Here is a 17,304-nt window from a genome sequence, read left to right on the forward strand (position 1 = left end):
CCTATACGTCGCAAATGATGACGTTGAGAGGGAGAAACCGCTGACGCGGGGAGGGGGCCGTACGACTGACGCAATGCGGGACTACAGGAACAACGCAAGCTGCGCAACGGTACTGCTGGACGTTCGTGGTGCGCACGTCGGCGTGAGCTATGGGCGGCACCAGTGAGAAAGGAAGAGACTGTGCGAAAAGGTAGTCACATCAGATGGGAAAAAGGGGGCCGTTGTTGGAGTTTACGTAACTGTTACAAATCCTTATTTATTTTGAATTTTAAATTGGTAATTATTAAAAACTAATTATTTATTTATCATTTGATATTAATTTTTATTTTATCTCTATTATACACGTTATACATTAAATTTATTGGCTCTCCATACTTTTTCATTACTAAATCATTATAAATACAGAGATAAATCATTCTAGTATATTTATACTAAAGTAGCTATAATATTTTAAAAAATATTACTAAAATTAAAATAATATCTTATTAGTTAGTATACTTTTAAAAAATATTATTAAAATGTAAAAAAAATGTGACTTCAACATTTTAGCTTTAATAATAGCCATTATAAACATAAACATAGATATACTGGAATCCACATATTTCTATTATGTTTATTGTTATAGGATAATATTAGAGAAATAAAAAATAATCAGAACTTTTTTTATTTAACATTCATTAATAATTACAATAATTAATAAATGTTAAAATAAGAAAATTTTAGCTGATTTTAGTTCATAATTCTTTGTTACCAAATATTTTCCATTGTTATATATATAAACACACCAGATAAACCACAAAAGCATCTAATTACCCCAACCATTTCTAACTACCGGGGTCTGATATTATAAACGATACAATAGAAGAGCAAGATCAAGAATTAGCTCAATAGAGCTAGTAACAGATTTTCTATAATTAGTTACCCTAACTGATAGGTAGTTATATCTGTTATGTTCACTGTTATATATAGTCTAACTACTCTATCAGCTTGTATTCTATTCCCTTCTTTCATTCTCTCTACTCTGAAGTCTATCTTTTCCCTACTTCAATTTTCTTGAGTTCTCTCATCACTGCTCATTAGAAACCTTCACAGATATACTACCAATACGCTAAACAAAGCTGAACGTTTCTTTCTTCATCATGTCGTTGCCAAATAATAATAAGTTATAATGATGGTCAAGTGTCCTAATTATCTCACAAAAAGAAGTAATTAATAATAACAATAACAATAACAAGCACACAAGCTCTGAGTTGCATGAACTTCTATATATGAAGGTTAAATAGAGCCAAGAGAACCCACTAAACCTTAACAAGCCAAAAAGAAAATTGAAGGAAGGAAGGAAGGGAAGGCGTTTCCAGCTAATATACAAATACATTACCAAATGCGCTCGTTCAGTTCTCGTTGATGCTTATCATTTTTCACAATACTCATCGTCACTTCCTTCATTAGGTATATATATATCACAAAGAATAAAAGTATGCACAATTTCTTGTAGTAGTAGTAGTAGTAGTTCGTCACTGCCACAAAGGCTGAATACAAAGCATGAGGTGGAGGATCAGGTCTTATTGGAACCTGAAGGTGGAGGTTGTTGGTGCTGAAGCTGCTGGTACATGGCAGCAATCCTACTGTACGCATCCATGCTCATGGGCTGCAACCAATTTAACACTTTTGTTAATTATTATAATTAAATATGTGAAAGTAAAGAGCGTGTACACCAAAATCAGTTATCAGTATAAAATATATGCTAAAATACAAATACACATTGAAAATAAATTAAATTACACATATATTTATACATAAAAATATTAGTGGCTGATTTTAGTGATTAATTTTAGTTAAAAATAGCATTTTTGAAAAGAAAAATATCTTTATTCCTATCGCATCAGGAAGCCAATGATGTCAATCTTGATATCACATTAGACACATGCAACAATAATTAATTAATTATATCTGTGTATATCAATTGGGTCTGTTGCTTAAAAAAAATATTTATTTTTTTATTAAAAATATAATTATTTATGTGTGTTTTTTATTAGTTTAATTTTTTTGATAAAAATTAATTTTTTAGTCATCATATTAAAATTATTATGAAAAAAATCTAAAATTTGATTTTTGTTAACAAAGAAAATAATACAAATCAAATATAAAGAGAAAGAAAATTTATATAAAATTTAAAGAAACTCAAAAAGATATCCTTGTATAATAATCATAATATAATAAAAAATATACCTTTAATTTTAACAACACTTACATAATTACTATAACTATCATAATATAGTGATACTAAAATTTATCATTTAGGTATCATCTTTTATTAATTTAAATTTTTAGGAAGAATAGATTTATGTCATCTTCCAAGATAACTAGATAAGTTAGTTATAGATACGAATAACTTTGAAAAAATGTCATCGAATGTCGGTATCAATAATGTATCTGATACTAGCTAGCTAGTTATATCAACTTAACAGAATATATGTACTCTTATTCTATGAGTTGCAATGAGAAAACCCCCTTAATAGTAGTAGTCTATATGTGATTCCTTTCAAAAGAGTGAAAAGGTGTATGTTTTCTAACTTTAGTGTCGAGTTGTTTGGGATTTGAAATCAAGGAAAGCTACTTCTAACTCTAGGGATCAATAATTGTCTTAACTACTTTAGTGAGTGAAACTGATTTGTTTTAGGTTTAATAGGATTTAAGAGTATTTTCTAGCTCTAGTAAGTCTTCTGGGGTTGAGATCACTTAAAATATTCTCCACCAAAAAGGCAAATTAAAAGATTTGCCTTTGAAATAAAAGTTCACCACAAAAATTGATGGTACAATTTTTAAAATATAAACGTTTTATGTATTATTTATTTGTATATATATCTTTTTATATTTTTTATATAAAAAATAATTGATAAAAATGAAAAAATAAAAATTCTATACATAAAAAATGATACAAATATTATTTATTTTTATAAAATTTACAAATTAAAACTGCTGATGTTAAAAAATTTTATTCCACAGAGAAATAATTTTTGTAACATTTTGTGTGCATTTTTTTGTTTATATTTTTATTATATAAAAGCAAATTTGTTATATTCTTTTATTTTTCATACTAAAATATAAAAGATTTAAAAATAAATATATAAAAATACTCATGTAACTTTTTTTTATACGCAAGAATGCTAGAAAAATGGTCCTTAATTAATTAACTTTGTCGCTGTCCTAAAATCTCAAAACAGAATAGTAATAACGCCATGAATTTGATTTGACTTGTATGCATAACTTTATCACTAGTGTCTCTCAAGTTTCAGTGTCCAGTCAGTTCGCAAACAGCAATGAACCACCATGTTATTTTCAATCATTATTCGAATTTTGAACTTTCTACCCTTATCCCCGAAATAAGTCCTAAATTTGACTACTATAGCAAAAATCAGAGTTGATTATTCTAATAGAAGCATAGGCCAAATAATGAAAAAACACACACATACACATATGATGTTATCATCATTAATTAGTTATCATGCATATCACATTTTTTTTAACAAAATTAACTAACAAATTTAAAAATACTCTAAAAATAGAAGCATATCTAATAAGAAATTAACTAACAAATACTCTAAAAATACTTATCATAATACCAAATATAAGAAGTTTGTATTAAGATAATTTAATAATTTTGTTAATAATTATGTACAGCTAAAAAAATTAACTAAAAGAAAAAGAGTAAATCTTAACTAATGTTCTAAGCAAAGTCCTTTTGATAATAAACATTACTCTATTTTTAATAAAATTACGGATAAAAATTAAGGATTAGAAATATAATTATCCGTGTGTCTTTTTTTGTCGGTTCAAGATTTTGAAAAAAGTAATTTTACAATATAATATCAAAGTTTTTATCATAAAAAAAATTTAGAGTTCGATTTTATTATTCTTATGTGTACACTAAAATTAACCATTAAAATCAATCATCAATATAAAGTACATATTAAAATATAAATATATATTATAAAAAAATTAAACTATACATGTATTTATACACAAATATATTAATGACTAATTTTAATAACTAATTTTAATGTACGAATATATTTTTAAAAGAAAACTTATACGAAAATATCTAAAAATTTAAAAGAGACTTTTATATGAAATGACTTGTTAGAATATAACAATTTATGTGATTCATTCCATCAATTTAAACTTCAAGAGAAATAATTTTACACAATAAGTATAAAATAATTTTGGAGCATTTGCTCACCTGTGATGGACATCCGAAAAATGAGGATAAATGGTCAGGCATGGCGGAGGGTGTAGGTCCTTGAAGTCGGTCGGCAGCTCCAGTTGCGGCGGCAGCAGTGGCGGTAGCAGCAGCATCCCAAGAAGGCATAGGCATGAAGGGAGAAGGGTGGAGGACTGGAGGGATTCCAGGAGGGATATTAGTGCGACTAAGGGTGTTCATATCCATGCCCATGCCCATCCCCGCCATGCCCATGCCCATCCCCATCCCCATTCCCATGCCCATGGGAGCCATCATTGACATTTGAAGCTGTTGTTGCATGGTCATGGGAAGCATCATGGATGACATGTTGATCCTGTTCACCATCTGCACTTGTGCTTGCAACTGTTTAAGATATTCTATCACTTCATCCAACATTGAAGCTTTGTCCGTCTGTTACAAAATAGTATCAAGTATTCCAATAAAGCTAATTTTGTCGTGTTTTCATGTCTAATCATAATTAAATAGGTCAATTATATGCACATATATACATACACATGAAGAAATTCCATATAGTAATTATTGCATATAAAAAGTTTTAGAATGTGTGCTACTTGCAACTTGCTAGTTGATATTACGTCTTTTGACTTGTTGATAATTGATTTATTGATGATATATGTTCGATTAAATAAGTAGCATCGAAATAGGTTTATGAGTTTGAATCTTTTTAAGTAATATTACTGTAGAAAAATTGTTTGTTTAAATTTAACTAGCTTAACGAGTATAGTTAGGAAATTAATTTTTTATATTTTCTTATATATATATATATGTCTGTGTATGGATGTGTACGTACTTTTGCTAATGCTACTATTGCCATAATTGTATTCACATTCTAGAAATTATAATATCTTTCAGTTTGGTGGTTTAATTCATGGATGAGCTGTATCGAATCTGCAGGAGGCAGCTGTTGAAATGTTGACTTGAAAACTGAAGTCTTTTTCCTTTTACATGCTTCTTTTGGAGTTCTTATCCAGATTGTGAATATCACTTTCTTGAATATAATTTTTTATTTATATCCAAATGATTTGGAATTTTGGCAATTAATTTTGCTGCCTGATGAGTTGAGGCATTAAATAACATAAGGCCCTACCATCACTGGAAAGGTTTTTCTCTTGGAGCAGTTGTGTGTCTCCTCACTAAACAGGCTTGTGATATGAGAAATAAAAGTGTCACAATAATTGTGTAAACTTGTGTGGATACAGATACATATGGTTGCAAGCACACACTCTGGAATTCCTATAGCCATATATATATATATATGATTGGAAAATGCTCCTTAAGCTTCAATTATTCCTTTATGAAGGATCATTTTCAAAAATAGAACTTGAATTATTTAGTTCAGGCTAATAGCTATAAGGTAATCTAATAATAATAATAATCAAAAGTGTCTTAAACACTTTAAACCTTATAAATAGAATTTATATAAAACAATATAATGCTACATGATTAATAAAATTTTTTTTTTGTTAATATATAAAAGTATTTTTATACTAAATTTTAAATTTTAAATTCTAATAATATAAAAATGAGATATTAATTTAAAATATTAACTAATATTAATAAAATGTGTTTTTTATATTTTTTTTAATATTAGAATATTTTTCAAAAATGAATTTGTTGTATTGGCAGACAAAAGTTTTGGTAAATTCTTACTTATAACCCAATGAGTTATAGTTCAAATGGCATAATCTTTTCATATTTATCTAAGAGATAGTGGATTCAATCTCCCTATTTTTGATAAAAAAAAAATTCTCACATATAGAATAAATATATACATAAAATACAAAATACAGAATGCGAATATATTTGATAGTAAAATCATATTTTATTTAAAAAAATGATAAAACTTACTTGATTTATTATTAATTTTTATTCTCTCTATACTTTTTACACAGTTTTATTTGGCTAAATTTTTTTGATATAAAGAGAATTAGTGTATAATGCATAGTTATTAAAAATATTGGTGTTTTTTTTAATATAGAGTTTATTTTTTAAAAATTATTATTGAACAAATCAGACGATTAAATTTGTTGAGAAAACAAAATCTGAGGATCTAATTTAAATAAAGTATACAAATCTAAAAGTCATCTGATGGTCTAATTTATATTTTTTATATTCAAATTAAACACACCATACTTCAACAATTTTGTAAAATATTATATTCTTTTCAATATAAAAATAAAAAGTGATTTTATTTTGTACGAGTGAATACCAAAAATTTTAGCGAATACAGCTTGGATATCAGTTATATTTATGATTTCATCAGCATTTTTTTTTTGGTGACTATGATTTCATCAGCATGATGGAATGATATACCATTATTATTTGTTTTATTTTTGTCAGAAATGATCAGAGATATTTTACGGACCACGTATATCTCATCACATATGAATATAAGCCCCATAAGGTTGAAAAGTCAAAGTAAAGAATAATGGCATTTAAGTATTTAACTTAATAAGTTTTGTTTTAAAAAAAGAAAAGAAATGATTTGAAAATCATTTTATCGTTACTGGAAGGTCCAAAGAACTCGATAACAAATACATCAACTCAGAGAGACCCTATCTGAACTGGGTTTTGTAGGGTGGAATTTCATGGGACCGCTCTATGAACTACAGTAAAATAAATGAAAAAAAAATTGGAAAAAATTCTGTTATATCAAGTGCCACTTGCATTGCCATGCATATCTTTAAAATCTTTTAACTAAAAAAGTAATATCTTATATTCTTAAAAAACAAATGTTCTAAAAAACCCTTATGTCATAATACTATATATAGTTTAACGACTATGTTAAGATACACTTAATTATTAAAATCAATCATGAGTATAAAATAAAAAATATATTAATAATTAATTTTAATATATAAATAATATTTTTGATAATTTAATTATTTATTGGTATTATTGGAACCATTAAATAGATACTAAAGAACTGGCTCACAAATTATTAGGTCAGCAAGAAAAGCCACTAGCTATAGTTGCAACTACTGTTGTATATGACATACCTTGCTAGAATTTGGGACCAGCTTTTGCAATGTCTTCATCCTTTGGTTTATCTTATCCCTCCTTTTCTGAAAAGCAGATACACAAGGAACCAATGAACATTAAAATCTTGATTTTGTTGATAGAAATGGCATCGTAGACAAGTTGTTGCAATAATGTCTTACCCTTTCAGATTGGTTGTGTATAGCTGCGGCTCTACTCCTTTTAGTGGACACAGAAGATTTTCCAGTTTCTTTCTTCTTCTCCTCCTCATCTCCATCCTCTCTCTTCACTCAATTTCCATAACATAATTACAAATCATAAAGTTGAAATATATATATATATATATATATATATATATATATATATATATAATATGAAAAAAATTTAACTAAAAATATAGGTACAAAAATGTATAATTTTTTAGCTAAAAAGTACCTCTCACACATTTAGATACATTATAGAGTGAATACCCTATCCGGCCCCTGACAATTATCTTGAAAGGACAACGAGGCTCCCAAGAAAAAAAAAACACCCAATCCGGCCCTGATAATTTTTTTTTGGGACTGATTAGCCCCTGTACCAAAAAAAATAACATTAATTTTTTTTTGGCACAGGGGCCTCGTTGTCCTTTCGAAGTAATTGTCAGGAACCGGGTTGAGTTTTTTTTTTGTCAGGGGTCGAATTGGGATTTTTTTGTCAGGGGCCTCGTTGTCTTTCGAGGTAATTGTCAGGGCTGATTTGAGTTTTTCTCTACATTTTATAAAATAATTAATTAGATATCAAAAAGAAATATAAAGATTTCTGTTTTTAATTTCTTTTAACCATATAATCAATTTTTTTAGAGATATATTATTTATATATTTTTTATCAGTTTAATTTTTTTAAAAAAAAATTTATAATATAATATTAAAATTTTTATGATTCAAAAATTTAGAATTTAATTCTTATTAAACTAAAAATAATAATTTTAATGCAACACTAATAAAAAAAAAAGAGAGAAAGAGTAATTAGTTTTTCTTTTCAAGTTAAAACTACAAGATTTTAATCAACTCCTTGCAAGGATTAAGCTCATTTTAACTTTTGTGTATAGCTTAATAAATTCAATTTGTATTGATTTATATGCTATAAAATAAGTGAAAATGATAATTATTATAAATAATGGGACATATTAATGTTAATTTTTACAAGTGAAAGGCGTACGTACCATTGATCTACTGTGGCAAACGGAATCATGGTCGTCAATGGTGTTGGTCTTGGTGCACTGCTTTGCAGAGCTTGTATTTTCCGGCGACCCCATCGACGTCGAGGTAGTGAAACCCACTCCGAACTCCCTCTCGCACGTGTCAAGTGTCACGTGCCGGCTTTCCCTCCCAAAGGTGGCGCTGCCACTCACACTCTGATCCCTGCTACTCATCTCATGTGCCGACACCGTCGGTGCCGGGACACGTCTCACCATGGCGGCGCGTTTTTCAAGGGCGCCTCCATCTTTGGCATCACCGGCGCCCATACGTGTGGTGCGACCCGCCATGCACGCTCCAAGCCCTCCGGAGATGGAGTCCATAACTTGAGGCGTTCTTTGCTCCTCTACCCGGTTTGAGCACGGTACCAGCGCGTCCATGGTCACCGTGTTTGAAGTTCCCGGAGAAATAACGGTGGCCGGGACACGGTGGGGATCAACCCATGGGACTAACAGATTTTCATAGACACCGCCGAAACCGTGGACGGCTGTTGATTTGGCGTTTTGGGGTGTGGTAGTTGCTTGGTTGACTATGGATTCCAATGTGCCACTTGCACGAGGCTTTTCCCATGTGTACTTATTGGCGGTTGTTGTAACCGCCGAGGACTTGGTCGGCACTCGCGGGAACCCTAAGCCATGCATTGATAGCTGTCCATTTTCCCATGTTAGTTCTGCGACTTCATAGTCTAACCTGTGCGATTAAAAATCATTAGATAACAATTTAGTCAAAACAGTTATTTTTATTGATGCTATTTATGAAGAAAAAGTAATTGGTTTTATGTGTATGTATGTGTGTATTAGTGAAAGAAAAGGAAGATACATGGGAACGTCAGGGATGGTTGAGTTGGAGTTGGAACGTAGAGAGGGTCTTGGGGGCGGTGGATTGGTATCCTCCACCTCCCAGCTGGGAACACACTGGCTCATCTCTTGAAGAAAGAATAAGAATTGATGAACACAACTGTGTGTGCTTTCTCTTACATGATGGAGGGGGAATAGTAAGTAGTATGTAGTGGTGGGTGTGGGAGAAAGAAAGAAGGAAAATATTGATTGGTAAATGATGGGATACGATGTGATATAGTGGCGAGTAAGTGAGCCCCCCTTAGATTATTAATAATAAGGGAAGGGAATGAATATAATGCAGTTTGTGGATTTTATTTCACAATGGGAAAAGAGTGAATCTAGTCCATATGTATTGGAGTGAGAAGGGGCGCTAAATTTTCTAGGCATAGTCACTTTTGTTTTGTCGTTTCAATGATTCACAATTTGTCCGATCCCTTGCACTGTCAGAGACTCGTATATAAGGATATACTACTCTATCGTATGCCAAATTTAATTTCATCAACTTTTTTAAGTCACTAGCTATGTGTATTATTACCTGTTAACAAAATTTTCTATTTCTATAATAAAATCAGCCAAAAAATTAATTATTAATATAAAATATATATTAAATAATATATATTTATACATAAATATATAATTAATTTTAATATACATTTAATATAGTTATAAAAAAATAATAATTTAATTTTAATGTGTAGAAAGTATAAAACTTTGTTACTACACATTTTAATAATGGCATATTTTGACATTCCTGCAATATATTTGATTACATAATATTTAAAGTTACTTTCTTTAATTAACAACTCTTTTATTATTCAATAATAATAAATAAATAACACACAATTAAAAATATTTTAGTTAAATGTAGATTTTTGCTAAAATTTTGTCAAAAAATTTGGCAAATAATTATGATTTTCTATAGATTCTGTTAAAAAATTTAAATCAACAAGATATGTTTTGTAGATAATATATAATACTTGCCACATTTTTTTAAATTCAAAAACAACTTACCAAAACAACAACAAAGCCTAATGATCTTATTAGGTAATATCGATCATATGAATTAAACAATATCATTAAATTCTATTATATATTATGTCTACAGTAAAATTATTTACTCATAGATCAAATTCAAAGACAATTTACTGTAGATTTTTCCAAAAATATCCCAAAAAAATGGCATGTACTTTTGTAGAAGACGGGAAAATTTTTTGCATGTACAAAATTTGCAACAAAATTTACAAATACACTTCGTAACAAATTCCTCATATTATATATTCAAAGATAAAGTTGCAAGTCCTCTTTGCAACAAAAATTGTCGTTAAACATTGTAACAAGATTCACAAGTAACAAATTCGTAGTAAATTTTGCAAATAAAATGTAACACATTCGTAGTAGAATCTATGAAACAAAATTTGCAACTATTTTAGGGACAAAAGAGTCTTAACTATTTGCCTGGTTGATATTTCTTCCCTCACAAGGAAACTTTTCTTGGTGTCTATTCGTTGAAGCTGTAGATGCTTTTTTTCTCTTCAAAATAGATACCTAGTTTGCTTCTTTTGAACATGAAATCATGAAGCATGTTATGGTTGGAATAGATGTTTCTAAATCACTCTCACAACTTCCATGCAACGTTTGACTTACTTTCAGTCCAATTCAGATGCAGTCCATTACAATTCTAAATAATGTTTTTAGCTTTCTTACAAGTCAAACAGAACATGATTCAGAGCACTAAAACTCAAGCTATATGATCCAAACATGAAAGCATAGTAAATTGTACAATTTTGAAGATATTTCCACCAAAACTCAAATTGAAGTCCAAACTCAGTTGTCATGTAATAAATAACATATAGTTAAGCATAACAAAGGATTAGGAAACTAATTATGAAGGATATTGCTGGTATATAATTTCAATACACGCTTGACTTATTCCTATAAAGCCTAAAATACTGTTAAATACTTATTACTCACCCAGTTAGTGTTTGTTTGGGCGGTATTTTTAAAAAAGATTTTTTTAAATGATATTTTTTAAAAAATATTTTACAAAAGTAAAAGTAATTTTATGTTTGGATATCTTATATAAAAAGGTCTTTTTATTTATTAAGTATATTTAGGTAAAATAAAATAAAAATAATTTTTTGTTCATTTATTATGTAAAAAATATCTTTTTTTTAAATTTTTTTTTTAAAAAAAAAGATGTAAATTGTAGTTTCCAAAAAAATATTTTTTTTATATTTTTAGTGCTTTTACTTTTACTATTAAAAATTTGTCAAATATACTAAAAAAAAAATTTATTAATTTAATGACACCTAAATAAAGACTTAGGGCTTGTTTGTTTGGGTGAGCTTTTATGAAAAGATCTTTTTTTGAGTTATTTTTTTTTAAAAGATCTTATAGAGAAGTAAAAGTAATTTTATGTTTGGATATCTCATGTAAAAAGGTCTTTTTATCAATCAATTATGTTTGGGTATAACAATATAAAAGTATTTTTTTGTTTATTTATTACATGAAAAACATATTTTTTTAAGGAAAAAAGATCTTTTAAAAAAAGATGTAAATTACAACTTTTCAAAAAATATCTTTTTTTTATTTTACTAATGTTTTTACTTTTACTACTAGAAATTTACTAAATATGTTAAAAGATAAAAAAGATCTTTTTTCATTGAAAAAAGATCTTTTTTTTAACTAAATAACGGGGCCAAAACATCCACTTAGTACACAAAAGAAGAATATGGTCATTCGGAGGACTTATTCACTTTCTCTGCACTAATTGAGATGTTGGAATTTGAAATAATTTTATATAATATATGTAAATCAATGGCCAACAACTTGGTTGGTTGAGTGTTTCCCATTTTATGGATAAACAATTGTCTTAAAAGCAAATGTTTGTCAAGTCCTATTAATAACACTATTTGACAAATCTACCAAATCTTTCAAGTAAAAAGGTGATGAGCAGAAAGAATATCATTTCTACCAAGGATAATTTTATCAAACATTATTTACTATGTAATTTTTCTTTAGAATATCGATTTGGATTAAAAGAAGGAAAACAAAATTCTAGAACAAAATATATCAATTAAAGGAAAGTTACCAAGTACCAGAATATGCCAAGAGGCTAGTTTGGTTTAGATCTTAGATTAGTTAATTTAACATTTCCACTTCAATTGAAATTAGAGATCAATGGAAACATTCAATTTGTTGCAAATCAATCCTTCCTTTGTTAGATCATGTTAATTTCTTAAGAATGTTCACATAAGAGTTATTTTATTTAAATTAGAGATAAATGTGTACTATTTCAAAAAAAAAAAAAAAGTTTTTCTTGTTGGCGTCAAAGAAGAAGGTATACCAAAAGGTACCATAGAGATCATTTCTCTTCAAACAAGTAGAATGTTTAAGAACAAGTTCTAATTTAAAAATTCCACACAGTAACAATAATTGTCTATAAATCTTGAATATCATGACATGTGCCTTAGAGCAAGCACTTACACAAATGTGCCCATTCATATATGAACACTACAGAATGCCTATCATAGGCCAATTCACAACTAGCTCTTAGACTTAGAAAATTGTAGATACTGGAAGCCAAAGAGCAAAATTAAATCACTGTTAAGACGGTAAGTATTCTGTGAAAGTTCGAGGTTTTTAAACTCTTCAACTTCTATATTTATATATACTAACTACTTATTACACATAATTATAATATCTATTATTTACTAAAGATAAATACAATTAAACTTAATTGATTCTAATTTAACTAATTGATAAGACACTTTACTGAATATAATATCAACATTCTATCTCAAGTTAGAATATTACATCATATACACCAAATTTGTTATAAATATAATTTTTACAAAGACTTCTGAAAGACTTTATAAAAATATCAGTGAATTGATCATTAGAATTAATAAATTGTGACCATTTCTTTAAATATAATTTTTCGCCTTATGAAATGACAATTCACATCTATGTCTGTAGTTTTTTTATGGAATACTGAACTAAAGTTAATATGAAGTGCTGCTTGTTCTAAAAGGAATTGTTTAACAGAAGCCACTAATGCGATGGCACGATGCTCAACCTCTACACTTGATCGGGCAATAACACTTTATTTTTACTTTTTCAACAAAAAAAAAAAATACAATATCCAAAAGTAAATCGTCTATCAATAAAAGTACTTTCATAATCTGCATCACAATATTTAATTACTTGAGTTTTTTTTTTTTTTTTTTTTTATCTTTGTATAATAGTTTTTGGTATGGAACTTTCTTGATATATTTAACAATTCATATTATAGTATCTCAATTATCAGGATAGGAAAACTGCATAAATTAACTCACTACACTAACTGGATATAAAATATCTGATCTAGTAATAAGGTAGCTAAAACAATTTGATAAGTCTTTGATATTTTCCAGGATTAGAAAAAAGTTTCCCTTGATCAGATAACAATTTGATACTAGGATTCATTAGACTACCAACATGTTTGCAATTCAACAAACCTGTTTCTTCCAATATATCAAGGGCATATTTCCACTCTGAGGTAACACCATCTTTAGATTCAGCAACTTCAATACCAAAGAAGTACTTGAATTTACTTAAACTCTTAGTTTGAAAGTGATGAAATACATATTTCTTTAATATTGTTATTCCCTCCTGATTATTACCATTAATAACTATATCATCTACATAAAAAATCAGATAGATGCATTATCCAAATGAGTTATATTAATAGAATACTTAGTTTTAATGTGTATTTTATATTTCAATATGTATTCTATATTGATAATTAATTTTAATAGCTAATTTTGATACATACTTAATTAACATAATTATTTTTCCTTTTGGTCAATTGAGCTTAGCTTATTTTGTTTGCCTTACATAACACACATACCAACTCGCACACAACATTACTACTTATTCAATGAAATAAGTAAGTCTGCCATTTGTCCAAGCCTCAGTTGCAAGTGTTTTTTGTTTTTGGTCATACATCTTAACACACACTAGCACACACTCCTTCTCTCTCCATGTCCCTTTAGGTAGCGTTTGTTTTGAGGTACTAAGACAGAGACTGAGAGATTGAGACTCAGTATTGTGTTTATTAGTTTAGAGACTGGTACTAAAATTTCTGTCTCTGTCTCTAAAATTTCAGTATTTCAGTATCTCCAAAAAGTAGGGACACAGGGGACTGAAATTTTTAGAGATGGAGACTGAAACTTTAATAACATTTTATACCTAAAATACTTTTATTTCAATTAATTAATTCCAATTTTACTTTTTGTGCAAATTAAATTAGAGTTTCATTCTTGTTTCAATTTCTGTCTCTCATTTTGCATCAAACAGAATACTGATATTTATTTTAATCCTGTCTCTTAGTCTCTGTCAGTCTCTATCTCTCCACCAAACGCTACTTAATAACTACTTTGTAGACGTAGTTAAGATTAGAATCCTATGTACTCTCTAGCAAGACATACATAAATGTCACTAGACCAAGTCTTAGAGTGCTCATTTAAGATCATGTGTGTCTCATTTACTAATACAATATCTTAGCTATATATATTGTTTAAATACCAATATTATGAGCATTAATTAAAATTTAACTAACCCAATGCCAAAAGAAAAAAAATTAAATTAAATTAAAGTGAGTTACAAGTGTTTACAAATGAATAGTACTGCGACATATCAAGCATGGTCCCTGCAAGCCAAACCATTATAGAGCAGACAGTAGAAACATAAATAGATAAAGTTTATGTCCTTTCAGTTTTAGAATGTTTACATATTTATGAGAGAATAGAACTCATACAGTTTTGTTAATTATTAGCTTAAAGCTCTTCTTATTTTTATCAGTTTAGGTAGAGGAGTTTTATTTCAGCAAGCATTTTAGTAGGGGTGCACAGACCCGGCCCGGCCCGAAGGCCCGGCCCGGTCCCGAACACTTTTGGGGCTAATTTGGTGTGATTTCATCGGGTTTAGGGTCGGGTAAGGGTCTCAAAAATAGACCCGGTCATTATTTCGGGTCGGGTCCGGGTCATATCTCGGGTCACCCGAAGTCGGCCCGATGACCCGGTCATCATACACAATTAATATTTTGTGTTATTAGTGATGGATCATGACTATTCTTATGTGGAATTTAAGTATTGTAAATCTTAATATTTTGTGTTATTAGTCATTATAAAACTATAAGTTAATGTTTTATGTTTATAATGCATAAGACTTTAGACTAATGCATAATATTGTGTTATTTGTATTGATTTAAATATTTGGTATTATTAGACAATATTAGTATTGATTGTGGTTATACTTTAGTATTGATTGTGGTTATGCTCTAATTTTGAAGAAGGGTTGGTTCTTGTTATATTTTTCTAAGTGAATTTTACCATGTTAAATAATGGTTGGAGTCTTGGAAATTTGGATATTTTTACATGCTAGCTTACAAGAAGGTATCAACGTAATGTAATGTTAACGGCCCGGTTTTCACCCGGTTTTCATCCGGTTTTTACCCGGTATAATTGTGGCCCGAAAGTGTATTGGTTTCATCGGGTCTAGGGCCGGGTTCGGGTCTAATAAATAGACCCAGTGTATATTTCGGGTCGGGTCTGGATCACATCAAATCCGGCTTCACCCGGCCCATGTGCACCCCTACATTTTAGTATCAAATAAAGTAAACATCTTATCCTGATGTTGATGAGTTTAGGGAGAAAGAGTAATTAGAATAATAATTTTTGTTTTTTAAGTTATGTTAAGTACACAAACAAACGGAATGATGAGCAATTACTGATGATTATTCAAAAATGACAAAATAAGATAACCAATGATCTAGTTCTGTTTAATTTATTAATTACTTTACGACTTTATTAAAGTGTGATTTAAACAGATGATACATACACAGACATCCTTAAATAAAATTGGATTAATATTTATTACTAGATGAATGATATTTTGTCTACTTTTATGCACAGCTTTTTTTTTTATCCGACAAAGTAGAAAAAGACAAACTTCACATGTATTTCCTCTTCTTAATTATTATGGTTTAGGGTCATATATATACACTGATACACAAAAGTAAACAAAACATCATTTCTCTATCTTATGTTTCTTTTGGCAAAGAAAAGCATCCCAGGAAAGAAATAGAGCGGGAAGAAGTAAAAATAAAAAAGGATTTTGATTGGAAATTTAATTTTCATAAGCCTGTTTGGTTGAAAAGAAATCAAAAGAAAAGAAAGTACAAAATTGATAAACTTTTTTTTTTTTGAGAAAACAGTGTAAAAAAGTTATTTTATCTATAAAAAGTTATTATTTAATATTAATTAAATTAAATATATCCAATACAGTTGACATTCTATATTTATATAAATTTTAATAATGCAATTATACAATGGAACTATTATATATTTATTTAAATTTATTAGAAATAAAATATTATTTTTATTAATAAAATATTCATAACATATTTTCTTAGAACAGAAATACATAAAAATGATATTAATATTTTTGTTACAAAATAAATAAAAATAAAATAAAATAATATGAAAGTAAAAATAAAAAACTTCCTTCCTTCATCGATTTATGCCCTATATATATACGATTTTTTAATTAATTAAATCCTCTATATATACACTATCAGGTAGTATTTAATTTTAGAAATTAAAATTAAAATTTTATTTTTAAAATATAAAATTTTAATTTTTTTAATATTTTAAATTAAAAAATTAGAGATAAAAAAAACTAAAATTTTTTAAAATAAAAATTAAAATTTTAATAAAATTTATTTTTAAAAATATTTTTGTTTAATTTTTTAAATTTTAAATTTATCCTACGATCTTTATATTTATCTACTTTCTAAATCTACTTTTTAATCTTTATATTTATCTATATATCCTCTAAAACGCGGCCGCAATATCTCTCCACATTTCTGTCTCTTTTTCCTGCACAGTATCCACACAATATAACTTAATGATTAATTAACCCGAACAACTCCAACCACAAATTG

The 17,304-nt window shown here is 28.3% G+C and overlaps 1 protein-coding gene across 1 annotated transcript; it reads right to left on the reverse strand.

Annotated features, from left to right (window-relative positions):
- Positions 1–1,194: 1,194 nt before the first annotated feature.
- UNE10 (basic helix-loop-helix (bHLH) DNA-binding superfamily protein) lies at positions 1,195–9,689 on the reverse strand. The gene is made up of 6 exons (XM_088491403.1): positions 9,298–9,689; positions 8,445–9,168; positions 7,423–7,524; positions 7,261–7,326; positions 4,241–4,651; positions 1,195–1,648 (listed from the first exon to the last, which is right to left on the reverse strand). The coding sequence occupies exons 1-6, from the start codon at positions 9,399–9,401 to the stop codon at positions 1,556–1,558; spliced, it is 1,500 nt and encodes a 499-aa protein (XP_088347529.1). The 5' UTR covers positions 9,402–9,689; the 3' UTR covers positions 1,195–1,555.
- Between the last annotated feature and the right edge of the window lie 7,615 nt (positions 9,690–17,304).

The sequence above is a fragment of the Arachis ipaensis genome, chromosome B6 (assembly GCF_059453495.1).
Source record: "Arachis ipaensis isolate K30076 ecotype BB chromosome B6, ASM5945349v1, whole genome shotgun sequence".
In the NCBI taxonomy this organism is placed as follows: Eukaryota; Viridiplantae; Streptophyta; class Magnoliopsida; order Fabales; family Fabaceae; genus Arachis; species Arachis ipaensis.

Bases quoted from the DNA above. Each gene is read 5' to 3' on its own strand.
- UNE10 (XM_088491403.1), bottom strand. From the start codon at position 9,401: ATGAGCCAGTGTGTTCCCAGCTGGGAGGTGGAGGATACCAATCCACCG. The intron at 7,525-8,444 runs GTACGTACGCCT...AATTGAGTGAAG, and splicing joins TTTGCCACAGTAGATCAATG to AGAGAGGATGGAGATGAGGA. The intron at 1,649-4,240 runs GTGAGCAAATGC...AATTGGTTGCAG, and splicing joins TTTTCGGATGTCCATCACAG to CCCATGAGCATGGATGCGTA.